At 45.3% G+C, this 15,979-nt stretch overlaps 1 protein-coding gene across 2 annotated transcripts in view; it reads left to right on the forward strand.

Moving 5' to 3' along the window:
* DDX10 (DEAD-box helicase 10) overlaps window positions 1-15,979 on the forward strand; it is a 107,693-nt gene that overhangs the window by 54,752 nt on the left and 36,962 nt on the right. The window contains exons 11-13 of one of the 2 annotated variants that reach the window (XM_078778596.1): window positions 5,398-5,485; window positions 8,499-8,587; window positions 9,952-10,055. In XM_078778596.1, the coding sequence (XP_078634722.1) occupies window positions 5,398-5,485; window positions 8,499-8,587; window positions 9,952-10,055 (281 nt within the window). The remainder of the gene's footprint in view (window positions 1-5,397; window positions 5,486-8,498; window positions 8,588-9,951; window positions 10,056-15,979) is intronic. The other variant, XM_078778597.1, reaches the window with a different exon arrangement.

The raw sequence follows: 15,979 nt of genomic DNA on the forward strand, positions 1-15,979 counted from the left end.
GTGTGTGTGTGTGTGTGTGTGTGTGTGTGTGTGTGTGTGTATCAGGTGTGCGCGTAAATCTCCGCTTGCCTTGTCTATTATTTGCTCACCTCCCCGCACTAATGACTGGTGTGGCGTTCCCGTTTGCAGCAGTGCTGATGGTGCTTTTTGAACGTCACGTTCCTCCCGTTGCATTTCATTTTGCAGTTTAAATACGTTTTCACTTGATAACACTGACTTGATGGTGATGCTCTCGGGCATCAGGTAAACTTGGCAATTTGGTCGAAGGAAAAGATGGTAATCCATGGCATGCGGTTAAGGGCGTTAACTCGACACAAAAATAGGTTTAAGCTCTTTCATGATTGTTGCATTTTGTGTTAAATCCTTAACTTCATCCTTCACATTCACCAGCATATTCTCGAGATGGGAAAAGCAGCTTGCCACACCCTTTACCAACAAAGCATACTCTATGATGCATCACCCCTTTTGTGCAGCACTAGGAAGGATTTGTAGCCAAATCAGAATCCATTTGGGATTGAATCTTGAACCCAGACCGGACAAGTCAGAGGTGCCACCGATGAGTTATTGTACCAGTCTCCTTCGTTATATCTGATGAAGTATAACTACAACAGAAGATGCAAGGCCAATGAAATGGCTTCTTTCTTTATTCGCTGCTTTGGAAGCATCCCATGATGTATTTTTTGAGATTTGTGTTTTTTTGGGTTTTTATTTTTGAAAACGGTGTTCTGGAAACTTTAGTTTGTCATATATTTTGCACACCTTTCTCCACCACTGCATGTAATGCACCTACCTGGCATGACCTGCATGTTCAAGGGGAACTTGACACTTGAGATAATTTTGTTGACAACAAGTCTTCATCCATTCTAGAAAAGAGCGTCTGTCATTCTTGGCAAACCTTCCTCCCATTCTATTCACCTGAGGCTACCTCGCTCCTTTGGTTGATTGATGGCCAACTAGCGATCTGCTCAAGTCCAAACCTGAATTCATTTAAAAGTTTGAACCCACCGGTACGTAGGTATGTACGGTGCACAACAAAGCAAATGGTTCTTCTTTGCTTCTCTTCGCCCCCCCCCCCGCCCCTTCTCCCTCCCATTGCCATTTATCTAGTCCTGTCACTCGGGGACACCACTCGTAAATACAAGAATGATATGTACAAGTGCATGTTCAAAAGTAATCCCTCCTATTTATTATTTTTCTCCAAACTAGGTAATCATATTCAAATTAAACAAACACAGATACGAACATCAATCCTTATTCTGCCGTGATGCGTATTTATTTCTCAAACATAATCACCGATGCCAATCAAAGACGATCCAAGAACGTTTTCCTTTGCTTGGAGAAGAGCCAAATTAGGACTAGTGATCCTCTGTGGCGGTCTCCATTGACTGGATTTTACTCTCAGGATTGTAATGAGGCACCAAACTCTCATCTCCAGTCATCTCATCTCCAGTCAGTCATCCCAACTCTCATCTCATCTCTAGTCGGTCATCGCAACTCTCATCTCATCTCCAGTCAGTCATCCCAACTCTCATCTCCAGTCATCTCATCTCCAGTCAGTCATCCCAACTCTCATCTCATCTCTAGTCAGTCATCGCAACTCTCATCTCATCTCCAGTCAGTCATCCCAACTCTCATCTCATTTCCAGTCAGTCATCCCAACTCTCATCTCATCTTCAGTCATCCCAACTCTCATCTCATCTCCAGTCAGTCATCCCAACTCTCATCTCATCTCCATTCATCCCAACTCTCATCTCATCTCCAGTCAGTCATCCCAACTCTCATCTCATCTCCATTCATCCCAACTCTCATCTCATTTCCAGTCAGTCATCCCAACTCTCATCTTATCTCCAGTCAGTCATCCCAACTCTCATCTTATCTCCAGTCAGTCATCCCAACTCTCATCTCATCTCCAGTCAGTCATCCCAACTCTCATTTCATCTCCAGTCAGTCATCCCAACTCTCATCTCATCTCCAGTCAGTCATCCCAACTCTCATCTCATCTCCAGTCAGTCATCCCAACTCTCATCTCATCTCCAGTCAGTCATCCCAACTCTCATCTCATCTCCAGTCAGTCATCCCAACTCTCATCTCATCTCCAGTCAGTCATCCCAACTCTCATCTCATCTCCAGTCAGTCATCCCAACACTCATCTCATCTCCAGTCAGTCATCCCAACTCTCATCTCATCTCCAGTCAGTCATCCCAACTCTCATGTCATCTCCAGTCAGTCATCCCAACTCTCATCTCATCTCCAGTCAGTCATCCCAACTCTCATCTCATTTCCAGTCAGTCATCCCAACTCTCATCTCATCTCCAGTCAGTCATCCCAACTCTCATCTCATCTCCAGTCAGTCATCCCAACTCTCATCTCATCTCCAGTCAGTCATCCCAACTCTCATCTCATCTCCAGTCAGTCATCCCAACTCTCATCTCATTTCCAGTCAGTCATCCCAACTCTCATCCCATTTCCAGTCAGTCATCCCAACTCTCATGTCATTTCCAGTCAGTCATCCCAACTCTCATCTCATTTCCAGTCAGTCATCCCAACTCTCATCTCATTTCCAGTCACTCATCCCAACTCTCCTCTCATTTCCAGTCAGTCATCCCAACTCTAATCTCATCTTCAGTCATCCCAACTCTCATCTAATCTCCAGTCAGTCATCCCAACTCTCATGTCATTTCCAGTCAGTCATCCCAACTCTCATCTCATTTCCAGTCACTCATCCCAACTCTCATCTCATTTCCAGTCAGTCATCCCAACTCTAATCTCATCTTCAGTCATCCCAACTCTCATCTAATCTCCAGTCAGTCATCCCAACTCTCATGTCATTTCCAGTCAGTCATCCCAACTCTCATGACATTTCCAGTCAGTCATCCCAACTCTCATCTCATTTCCAGTCAGTCATCCCAACTCTCATCTCATTTCCAGTCAGTCATCCCATCTCTCATGTCATTTCCAGTCGGTCATCCCAACTCTCATCTCATTTCCAGTCAGTCATCCCAACTCTCATCTCATCTCCAGTCAGTCATCCCAACTCTCATGTCATCTTCAGTCAGTCATCCCAACTCTCATCTCATCTAATCTCCAGTCAGTCATCCCAACTCTCATCTCATCTCCAGTTAGTCATCCCAACTCTCATCTCATTTCCAGTCAGTCATCCCAACTCTCATCTCATTTCCAGTCAGTCATCCCAACTCTCATGTCATCTTCAGTCAGTCATCCCAACTCTCATGTCATCTTCAGTCAGTCATCCCAACTCTCATCTCATCTAATCTCCAGTCAGTCATCCCAACTCTCATCTCATCTCCAGTTAGTCATCCCAACTCTCATCTCATTTCCAGTCAGTCATCCCAACTCTCATCTCATTTCCAGTCAGTCATCCCAACTCTCATGTCATCTTCAGTCAGTCATCCCAACTCTCATCTCATCTAATCTCCAGTCAGTCATCCCAACTCTCATCTCATCTCCAGTCAGTCATCCCAGCTCTCATCTCATCTCCAGTCAGTCATCCCAACTCTCATCTTATCTCCAGTCAGTCATCCCAACTCTCATCTAATCTCCAGTCAGTCATCCCAACTCTCATCTAATCTCCAGTCAGTCATCCCAACTCTCATCTAATCTCCAGTCAGTCATCCCAACTCTCATCTAATCTCCAGTCAGTCATCCCAACTCTCATCTCATCTCCAGTCAGTGACCCCACCTCAAATCTCCAGCACTTCATGCTTCACAGCACTGACAATGTCGTGCTGCCCTCGTTCATCTTGACAGTCTCACGCACATAGTGTGTAACATTTATGTATTCTTTAATCCACATTTATACACACACACAATCTCCTGTAGTTGGTAAACAAAAATAGTTTGTGCAAACATCTCACTTGTTTTGACCCTGCTACATCATTGCGGGAAGTCTTGGTTCCCTTGCGGCCTCGTAGCCATCACATATATTGACATCAGCAGCAGTCCTAAGAGCCACGTAGGAATCAGGTCTGAGCTAAAATTGGTTTTCGTCCCCATATCTGGTATTCTTGCCCGTGCTCCGACGAGTGTAACACATAAAGATTTGAAAATGTCCGTTCTTTTTGAGATTTTATGGTTCTATAATATATCTCGACAGAGCAGATACCACGAGATTGTTCCATATCCGGAAGTAGTCAGAACTTCCCCGAATCTGTGCGGATTCTCCTCCACATTTACAGTCGGTGTCTGGTTTGAAAAAACAAAACAAAAAACATCAATATATATATATATATATATATATATATATATATATATATATATATATATATATATATATATATATATATACATATAGTCATAGTCCCATATCATGAACAATTAGTTCTATATCGAATCTTGGGTACACAAGCATTATTCACTCACAAACAAAAGAATACACCGCTTAACTTGTCAGGAATTTGTGACCTGCCAATTACACAGCATTGATATTGCAGCACATGTTTGGCTGACAGAATGGCCTGAACATACGCACACTCACTCTAAGCTGTCAGCCTGGGTTTGAATCCAAACCAGCTATAAACTCTCATCCCAGTGTTTCAGTCATTAAATTGACGTTAAACTTGGCTTACCGTTTGCCGGCATTCGTTGGTGGACGTCAAAGACCCCACAGTGTCCTTCGCAAAGAGAAGGCGAGTTATCACCAGCATTTTGACAAATTACAAGTTCCTGCTCCAACCAGCAGAGGGCACTGTATCGGAGGCACAACCACGCCCTCAGCCAACGATGCTGCCTCGCATCCTTGCTCTGCATACGAAGAAGAAGAAGAAGAAGCACATGGTGGACCAGTCCAGTTTACATTTATTTATTGCACTGTGCTCGGTGCCAAACTCTCGCAGCCTTTTCTCATCGTAATTCTCGAATTCATTGTCAATCAGAATTAAGCGATCGTCTTTCTGCGTTACCGTCGAACGCTCCAATATCTTGCCTCCTTCCATCCCCATGCACGAGTTCTTCTCAAAACGGAGCAGATCCCGGCAGATGGACGTGCTTTTATCCGGCCGTGGTCCTCCTTTCTCATAAACGTGATGGGACAACCGGTGTGATATCGACTGGGTGCTTTTCAGCACGAGGAGCACAGATGGTATCTTTTTAACTGTGCCCGCAACTACCGTTAAGATTGCAGTGTTGATCTTTGGTTTTTAATCACCTGTGTTCCAATCAGCGCCGCTTCGGGAAAACGTCTGTTATTATGGAATTTTATTGACGACAGCCTTCACCAGGAAGACTTTGGTGACGTGATCACGTGCTCGGTCATTAGGTGTTACTGCCATCCTCCAATCGATGTGCTCTAGTTGAGGAAAACCCCGGCATGTGCCGCGGAATCACCTGAGACACGGTGAGCGGGAGCCTCATGGTCATGTGTTGTTTTCCTCTTTGCAGCGTTAACCCCAAGAAGCTGCTCGATGTGAAGAGCAGACTGGCAGAATTTTTGGCTCAAGACACGGAGCTCAAGGAGAGAGCACAGCGGGTGATGCTGGGGTGGTGAATGGGAAGATGGAATTAGTTCTGTAAGAGGTTGTGGATCAATACATTGAAATGAAAAGTCAAGTTCGTTTGATTCGTTCTCCATCCCAGTTGAGCTAACCTCCTCTTAGCCATTCCAAAGAGCTTTCTTTGTCTACTCACAATCTGTCCAACTCTTTTTTTTGTACCTTCCTGCTCTTTTATCGTTTTCCCAGATGTCAGTGTATATGTTTATACAGACTTGGCATTTAATATGGAATATTTTTTTTGTGGGGGTGAACTTACTTTTCAAGATGTCTTAGAACCAAAAGTTCATTGGAATTATGTTGAAATTATTCTAGATTTTGTTAATGTGACCTTTAAAAGAAACAAAAACCACATTTGACATTTCCAAACAAATAAATTGATCCTTGAAAGTGATGTAAACTGATGTCGAACTCAATTCATGGACAGTACTGTGTTAAACTTCTGTACGTTTTCCAGAAGTATCTCTTTATTTAGCCAAAAAATGTTTTAACAAAAACAAAAGGTAAATTACGACTGGGATTACGGACAGTAAAATTACAGTTCAGTACTTTGTGTAACCCCCACGAGCATTCAGGAGAGCACGTACACGTTGAGGCATGCTGTTCACGAGATTTGCCAAGGTTTGGACAGGAATCGCTTGCCATGCAGTGACAATAGCCTGCTGCAATTCATGCACAGAGGTCGGCTGCTGGTCCAAGTGGTCGATTTGACGTGTTAATTCTGCCCACAAGTTCTCTATCGGATTCATATCCGGGGACATGGCAGGCCACTCCATATGCTCTACACCACGGTCAGCAAGAAAGTGTTGGATCATGCGAGCACGATGAGGCCGTGCATTGTCATCTTGGAAGACAAAGTTTCCTCGAAAGGCTGCACGAGGAAATGGAAGCAATGTTTCTTCCAGAATGGCCCTGTACTTGAACTGGTTCAGGTTTCCATTCAGAACAACCAGGTCAGTTTTGCCCCCTGCATGAAAAGCAGCCGAAACGGTCACCCCACCACCTCCAGCTTGGACTCTTGGCACTATACAATCTTTGTTGTAGGCTTCATGCACTTGTCTGCGCACTCGGACGCGGCCATCTTGACGATAGACCAAAAACCTAGACTCGTCACTGAAGATCACGTGATTCCAGTGTCCTGGATGCCATTGACGGTGCTCTCTGGCCCACTGAAATCGGCGCTGGCGGTATTGTCTGGTCAGGCGTGGCTTTCTCAGGGGACGCCTGGCACAATAGCCTGCTTGAACCAGTCGTTGGTTGACTAGCCTTCTGGATACAGGCACATTTGTCAGTTGCTGCCACTCAGCCCTAAGCCGATTAGCTGACTTGGTAGGGCCATTGCGGACTAACCGGTGCAGCTGGCGATCATACCTCCTTGTGGTTCTGCGGGGACGTCCTAGCCTCGGTATTGGAGTAGGGACATCCCTCTGAGCATTTCGTTTCAGGATCTTTGACACCTGACCTTGAGTGATGCCATACTGCCGAGCAATAGCACGCTGTTTCATGCCGTAATTTCGAAAGCCACCACTCCATGACAAACAGCATTGTCGAGTTGACGGACCATCTCCATAGGAAGCGGCAATAACTTTTGGAGACGTGCAGCAGTTGTTTTCCACTAATACAGAATGCAACAACCCTTGTATACCTGTCTGTGAAGCCAATCATCAAATGCACCTGTCCGTACATTTTGCCACGCCACCTGTGATATAATCCTGTTGTTGACTTCTTGCTGCGACAGACAATCAGTGACATGGTTCTTTTAACAAATAAATCACCAAAGTGTAAAAGAAACTCACCAGATTGATATAATGAGTTAAGAAAGTAAACCCAAGTCAAGAAAAAAAAAATATTCCATATTAAATGCCAAGTCTGTATTTCGTTTTATATATTTTTTTATTCTTCTTACCTCCGCCACCAAAGGTGGATGGAGGTTATATTTTCACCCCTGTCTGTCTGTCTGTGAACAAGATATCTCAAGTTGTGAACGGATTTGGACGAAACTTGGTGGACAGGTTGGGTGTGTGACAAGAACAAATCAATTCGATTTTGGTGAAAATCTGAATATGGATACGGATATGAGAATTATTTAATTTTTAAAGTGATTCTTCACCAATGAGTGATGAGGCCAAATCTGATACACAGCACAATATCTCGAAAAGTTGGAGATGGATTTGGACGAAACTTGGTGGTTGGGTGTGTGTGTGACAAGGATGAATCGATTTGATTTTGGTGAAGATATGAAAATGGATTCGGATACGAGTTTTATTTAACTTTTCAGTGGTTCTTCACCATTGAGAGATCGGGCGAAAAGCGATATATAACATAATATTTAAAAAGGTTATGGATGAGTTATGAATAAACTTGGTGGACGAGTTGGTTTGGTGACAAGAACAAGCTGATTCGATTTTGGTTCAGGTCCAAATCCAGATCTGGCCTATTGGTGGGATACAAAACATAAACTGTTCAGCCTGGCAGAGGTATGCACTCCACTGAGTGCCCTTATGGTTAATTTATTAATTGATTACGTGTAACCCAAATTTGGTGGAATTTTATCCCAACTTTCCTTTAGTACAACTTTTGACCAAACTTCTTTCCATTTATTCGCACATTCCTACATTCCTTTCTCGTTCTCATACCCACATCCATCCTCTTCCTTTTTTGAACTTGAATTCCTCATTTTCGCACCTCGTTTGTATGCGTACTCCTACTATTAATTTACAATTGGTCACTGGCTTTGACACCAATACAAACTTTTATTGCCAAATTTTATTGTATGAAAAATCTCCATATCGAACAAACAGTTTCGAATGGAACGCCTCGCCACCATTAGAGCATTTTTATTGCATCGGATGTAGTAATGAATGTGAATTGTCGCTCTTTGCTTTTCGGGTCAATTGATGAATTAACGATTGAGTGACGTTACTTGGAGGCATACATCGTGTCAAAGTTGATTTTACTGAATCGTTATTTTTCTTCCTTGTGTTTTATCAGTGTTTTGGCTCTTACATCCGTGCGATATTCCTTATGAGGAACAAAGAGGTGTTTGATGTGAGAAAGCTTCCCTTGGACCAGTATGCTTTGTAAGTACTCTGTTGTCTACGCTCTGTGTCTGCGGGCTCATTGAGGATGGCTTTTGGGGGTTGGGGAGGGGGTGGATTAATGGGGTTCCTGAGAACATAACCTCACATGATTAAACGATGCTGGCCGACTTTCCACCGATTAGTGAAAAGTGAAAATCCACCTGTGTTATCCCCAAGGGTGGTTCAAGGTCGACACTCCTGTTATTGTAGACCAATCAAAACAATGAATTCCTGAAATTTTGTGCGATGATTATTTATACACTGAGCAAATTATGGCGATGCTGCTCAAATGCATTGTGGGTGGAACCAATATGGTGGCGGCCTGTGCTGTTAAAGGTGTATCATTATGTTGCTTGCATCGGAGAACATCAAATGAGCTGAAATTCCAGCTCATCCTGGCCGGTGAATCACTGGATTACTTTACGTGAAACTGCACAATTTGGTGTTTATGGAAGCAATTCCTTTTCACTTACAATTCAATACGGTTAATGCAGCGTGGGTACCAAAGTACCTGGCATCTGGTCAAAAGGCAACTTGTGTAGCCATTCATTCTTACAGATTCTTATAGAGCTCCTGGCACATCACCACAGGAGGGAGAATATTCTTGAACTACAGAGTTCATGGAACACCTTACCCCACTCGGTCTTGAGAAAAAAGGACATGGGAAGGGTCTTTTAAACTCTTGCTTTGCGTTTCCGAGCACGATCGATATTTCTTAGCACGAGCATGTTTCTGATCACGATGCACAATTTTGTCTGGATCTTGATATTAAACTGCCCTGAGTGCGCGAGGGGCAAATTTTATTGGTTAAGATGGTGTAATATTTTGTAATTGGAAGTTTTTGGAAGTGACAAGAAGGCAACTTGTGTTCTCCAATGTTGAAGTGTATGATTCGATTTAAATAAAATAAAGGTTTGAAGGTTGTATGAAAAAAAAAACAAAAAAAAAAACTTTATTCTGAATCTTACCACCATTGATGCAACTTCTTTTGCACAACCTTATTTATGGGTTGTGAAGTTCCAACTCATCCCTCATATGGTCTGCACTTGTCACCATGTGATTTAAGCCCTTTGCACAATTGAAACAAAATGTGGGTGCCATGAAGTTTACAAAGTGTCCTGAAATAATGGTTGCACACCTGTTCCATCAATTCATATGCTTTTGGCATCAAGATGACAAGTGCAGACGTGGAATATCGGTGAACGTTCGTGAACTTCCCTGTATTTTTATTTGATTTTTCTCGATTAAAAAGTCCATGTCATCTTTGAACAACCCTAGCATGTCTCGCCTTTTTTTCCAGGAACAAGCCAATGCTAAGGTGCCTTGTATTTACCTTTTGACCACATGGCTTGTCCCTCCTGCAGGTCTCTAGGCCTGGCTCTTGCTCCACACATAAGATTTCTGCAGAAGGCAAAGCAACAAGTGCTGCACAAGGAAGGAAGTGGGAAGCAGGATGACACCAAGACAGGTAAGATTGAGGCAGGCAGCCACCTGAGCCATTGTTCTCTCCCTAACCTTTGAGCTGGCTCGTGCCCAATGAGCCCGAGTGGATGAACAAGTTATCAGTTGATGTTTGCATTGTGTATCTCCTGTAACCTCAAATTCCTCACATTGGTGAAGGACACTTTATCTTATCGATGTTTGGCCGAACAGATAATTTTATCCCTGCTCTCTGATCAGTGATTTTATTGTTCGTCATGTGCTGACGTACCTGCACTGCAGTCGTATCTGAAACGTCCCTGTTGGGAGTTTCATGGATTTTATGGATGCCACCTCTTCGAGGTGCTTCTCAGGAGGTCTTTACTTCACATGGCCTTTCTGCTTGGTAACGATAGAGATGGTTGGAACCCCCCACCCCCTTCCACTGTTAAATGATCGTTTATAAATGTGTTACATCATTTGGAGATTTGTGGTCGTCATCTGTGGCTAGCTTGATTTGAGGTTCTATGGTCGCATCGTTTTCATGTCGTGCGTTACGGAGTCTATCATTGCATTGGAAATCTAGTATGATTGTGGACCCCATTGGAGGATTAAGTGGTAGAACAGGAAATTTTATCTGTTTCAACCCTTTTTAATTATTCGAGGCTCGTGGAAGAGCTAGAGCAGAATGGAAGGGAACGAAATGGAAAGGGGGAATAACCAAAAGCAGAGTAGAAGTGAGATCGAGATCAAGGGAATGGGGAGAAGGAGACATGGGGGTGAACGTGCTGCACACAAGCTTAATGAAACACAACAGGGGAAAGCTAGAATGAAACAAGTACAAGTATTTTGGCCGAATACCAGCATGGTCTCCGTTACAGATGGATTAGATACATGGGCAAGTTCAAAGTTGATTGCATTATGGGCAGAGACTAATTGGATAATCTCCTCCTTTTATGTCTGCTTGTCACATGGCTGCCAATGGGGGATTTGTCGTTTGTTTTGGGTTGAACTGTTTGCGGATTTATTTTTATTTTGCTTGGAATACGTCTCTCATTGCACGAATGAGTTGGTGGATTGCTCACACCTGTGCTTGTTCATCCACTCGGTGATGTTGAGGAATGCCTCGAGGCATTAACCTGAAAGAAAACCCAAACACTTGCACTTGCCTTTTGTCTTCTATACTGTGTGTGTGTGTGTGTGTGTGTGTGTGTGTGTGTGTGTGTGTGTGTGTGTGTGTGTGTGTGTGTGTGTGTGTGTGTGTGTGTGTGTGTGTGTGTGTGTGTGTCAGTCAGTCAGTCAGTCAGTCAGTCAGTCAGTCGTGCACGTGCAAAATACGTGCAATATGTCATTAACAAAGACGCGTGTACACAACATATCACTGTACAACATGTCACACATAACGTGTGTTATACAATACAACATGTGAACAACATGTCTATGTGTAGGCTATATAATGCATCAAAATAATATGTGCATACAATACACAGAATTCCCGGTGTGTACCCCGGTTTAGAATAGGTACACCGTATCCCTGCGTGTCGTAAGAGGCGACTAAAAGGGTTGGCGTCAGGAAGGACATCCAGCCATAAAAACATTGCCTCAAAGAGAGAACCATGACAATTACAAGTACATATGGGCAGGGTACAGCCCGAAGTACCCCGTGGGGGACCCCACTCCCTCTCGTCAAAACTCAAGGTGGGGAACCCGATCAAAGCAAGGGTGGAAATCACTCCATTTATGATGACGAAACGTCTGATGCCCGACGTGGAGATCGGTTTCTGAGGTTTGGGACATGGAATGTAGGGACAATGACGGAGATCAGGAGAAGTGGTGGAAGTATTGGTCAGAAGAAGAGTGAACATATGTTGTGTGCAGGAGACAAGATGGAAGGGAAGTGGTGTGAGAATGGTGAAGGGTAGGCAGGGACAGAAATACAAGTTTGTGTGGCAAGGGTGCCCGGAGGGCGTGCATGGCGTTGGTGTCCTGTTTTCTGAGGGGTTTGTCGACAGTGTGGTGAGTGTGACGAGAGTGAGTGATAGGTTGATGATGGTGAAAATGATGATTGGAAAGCTTTTGGGGAACGTCATCTCGGGATATGCTCCGCAGGTTGGTCGGAGCGATGAAGAGAAGGACAAGTTCTGGTGTGCAATAGAGAAGCTGATGGAAAGCGTGAAAGATAAGGAAGTTGTTGTGGTAGGAGGAGACCTAAATGGACATGTGGGAAGGAGTATGGACGGTTTTGAGGGAGTTCATGGGGGTTACGGATATGGTGTGAGAAATGGAGAAGGTGAAAGGATTTTGGAGTTTGCTGATGGAGCTGATTTGTTGATTTGTAATACTCAGTTCCAGAAAGAGGATAATAAGCTTGTTACACACACGTCAGGTGGGTCAACAACAACCGTTGACCACCTGATGGTGCGTAGGCGAGATAGGGGGCACCTCCGGGACATAAAGGTGATCCCGGGGGAGGAGGCTGTTTCACAGCACCACTTGGTTGTCTGCGACATAAGGTTGAAAGGTGCGAAGAGAGCTCGGCGGGTGAAGTACCAACTGAGAATGAAGGTGTGGAGGTTTAAAGAGGTGACAGTGAGGGAGGCATTAAAAGAGAGGCTAAGTATGGTCGAGGATGATGTGGTTGAGCTTGAAAGTGGTTGGATGTCAATGAAAGATAGTCTGTTGGGAGCCGTTGGTGAGATATGTGGATGGACAAAAGGACCACCGAGGCACTCGGAAACATGGTGGTGGGATGATGAAGTTGGAAAGAAGATTGACGAGAAGAGGAAGAAGTTCAAGGAGTGGCAGAAGGCGAAGGGTACGGGGGCAGAAAAGGAAGAGCATGAAAGTTATAAGGCAGCCAAGAAGGCTGCAAAGAAAGAGGTAGCAAAGGTGCAGGAGGCATGTAGGAAAATGTTCGGAGAACGCTTGGATTTGGAAGAGGGTCACAGAGCGGTATTCAGGATTGCAAAGCAGATAGCGAAAGAGAGGTGTGATGTGATGGGGGTGAGTTGCTTGAAGGATGAAGTGGGACAAATCGTTGTGGACCCAGATGGAATTAAAGGAAGATGGAAGAGATATATGGAAATACTGTTGAATGCAGAGAATGAATGGGAGGGCAACATAGAGAGTAACCCAGTTTTAGGACCGGCAGAGAAGATAACCGAGAAGGAAGTTGAGGAAGCGATTATAGCAATGAAGAGTAGAAAAGCGGGAGGGCCGACGGGTGTTGTGGGAGATATGTTGAAGGCAGCGGGAAATTGGGGTGTGAAGAGAATGACAGAGATCTGCAATCTGGTGGTGAAAGAAGGCCGCATTCCAGTGGATTGGGAACTGAGTACCCTCGTCCCTCTATACAAGGGGAAAGGTGACCCGCTGGACTGTGGCTCGTATCGAGCGATAAAGTTATCGGAGCATGGAATGAAGGTATTGGAAAGGGTGTTGGAGAGGAGGATAAGGAAGAAAGTGAAGATTGACGAAATGCAGTTTGGATTTATGCCAGGAAGAGGAACGACAGACGGGCTTTTTATTGTGAGGCAGTTGCAGGAGAAGTACATGGAGAAGAGGAAGAAGTTGTTTCTTGGGTTTGTTGATCTGGAGAAAGCATTCGATAGGGTTCCACGTGAAGTAGTGACATAGGCATTGAGGAAGTTAGGAGTGGAGGAATGGTTGATCAGAGTAGTGATGGCAATGTACAAAAGAGCGCGCACAGCTGTAAGGACGAAGGACGGGAACAGTGGTGAGTTTGATGTGAAGTTGGGAGTGCATCAGGGGTCGGTACTAAGTCCACTACTATTTGTAGCTGTGATGGAGGTGCTGGCTCGGAACGTAAAGGAGCGTTTACCGTGGGAGTTGTTGTATGCAGATGATCTTGTGGTGTTTGCAGAAAGTATGGATGGACTGAAGGAGAAGATGAACAAGTGGAAGGAATGTATGGAGGCGAAAGGTCTGAAGGTGAATATCGGAAAAACAAAGGTGATGGCAAGTGGTAAAGCATGTGGTGAGGTGGAAAGAACTGGGAAGTGGCCATGTGCTTTGTGCAGGAAGGGTGTCGGAGTGAACTCAATTCAATGTACAATGTGCGCTGTGTGGGTTCATCAAAAATGTAGTGGTTTGAGAGGGTCAATAACCAGTGTGGCAGCTACATTCAAGTGTAAGGTGTGCACAGAGGGAGCTGCAGATGGAGGAAATGTTGAGTTGGATCTTGGAGACGGCGTGAAGCTGGAAGGTGTGAAATCATTTTGTTACCTAGGAGACATGCTGAATGGAGAAGGTGGATCAGACTCGGAAACGGTTGCTAGAGTGAGATGTGCATGGAAGAAGTTTCGGGAACTGAGTGGCGTGCTGACGAGGAGGCGGGTGTCGTTGAAGCTGAAGGGAAAGGTGTATGCTGCATGTGTGAGAAGTGTTATGATTTATGGGAGCGAGACATGGGTAATGAACGTAGAGCAGCAACGAAGGCTGGAAAGGGTGGAAATACGAATGGTTCGGTGGATGTGTGGAGCATCATTGAGAGAGAGGAAGACAAATGATGAATTGCGAAAGATGATGGGAATAGAGCCTGTGATGGATGCTGTGAAGAGAAACAGTTTGAGATGGTTTGGTCATGTGTTGAGGAAGGATGAAAGTGACTGGTTGAGAAGAGTGATGGAAATGAATGTGGAAGGAAGTAGAGGACGGGGAAGACCGAGAAAGACTTAGCTAAAAATGGTTGAAGAAGAAATGCGGGCGAGGGGGTTAACAAGGGGAGATGCAGAAAATATGGCAAAATGGAGAGATTGTCATGGGGACCGCAGGGCTAACCCCCGCTCTTGCAGGGAAAATGGCCTTTAAAATGCCTGTTGTATACAATACACAGAATATGATGTCACACAAAAAAAACATGCCAAAGCAAGAGCAAAACCTAAAGCAAAACCAAAAGCAACCCCAAAAAGCCAAACATGTATAAAGCATAATAGTGCATGTGCACATGCAATCACAACCCATGCACTTTATCTTTCTCAGACCCGGCTCCCACTCGGGTGCGCCAAATCTCAGGCCCCCCTCCCACTTGGGTCTGCCAAATCTCAGGACCCCTTCCACTCAGGTCTGCCAAATCTCAGGGCTCCCTCCCACTCGGGTCTGCCAAATCTCAGGCCCCCCTCCCATTCAGGTCTGTCAAATCTCAGGGCCCCCTCCCACTCGGGTCTGCCAAATCTCATGCCCCCTCCCATTCAGGTCTGCCAAATCTCAGGCCCCCCTTCCACTCTGGTCCGCCAAATCTGAGGCTCCACTTCCACTTGGGTCCGCCAAATCTCAGGCTCTACTTCCACTCGGCTCTGCCAAAACCCAGGAGCCCTTTTCCACTCGGGTCCGCCAAATCTCAGCACCCCCACCCCCATCCACTCGGGTCTGCCAAGTCTCAGGCCTCCCTTCCACTCCGGTCCGCCACATATCGGACCCCCCTCCCTGTGCACTCGTGTGTTCTTGACGGGTGAGATTTGGCAAAACCCATCAAGCCACAGCGCCTCCCTCTCGCCCCACCAAAGCTGACCATGAAGCCACTGTGTTTGGCATGTTACTGGAGCTCACTGAGCTCAGTTCCCTGCATGCATAACATGGCATAAAGAGAGTTGCCAAATCCCGGGCCCTCGCTCTCAGCATGATGAGGTCTGAGAAACCCAGCAAGCTGCCAGACCTCTTCCCAGATGATCCACGTGACTTCGGGCGCCAGGTGCATGGCCCTCCACTCCACCAAAGCCACCGTGCACTCCGAAGCTGCCACATATGGCATGAATCCTCGATCCCATCTCGCTCTCTCACATCCCCAATGGACGGAGCCCTACAGGTGGAGGTCCTTCAAAGCCCGAGCCCTCCCACCTGGAAACATGAGACCCACAAGTCCCCCCAAGCTTGAGAGCCTGGCCTCCCAAATACACGTCGAACAGCACGACACCAACCACCATTTTGTCCAATCAAAGCTGCTATTCTCAGGTT

Source organism: Myxine glutinosa, chromosome 5, assembly GCF_964187855.1.
Source record: "Myxine glutinosa chromosome 5, kmMyxGlut1.1, whole genome shotgun sequence".
In the NCBI taxonomy this organism is placed as follows: Eukaryota; Metazoa; Chordata; class Myxini; order Myxiniformes; family Myxinidae; genus Myxine; species Myxine glutinosa.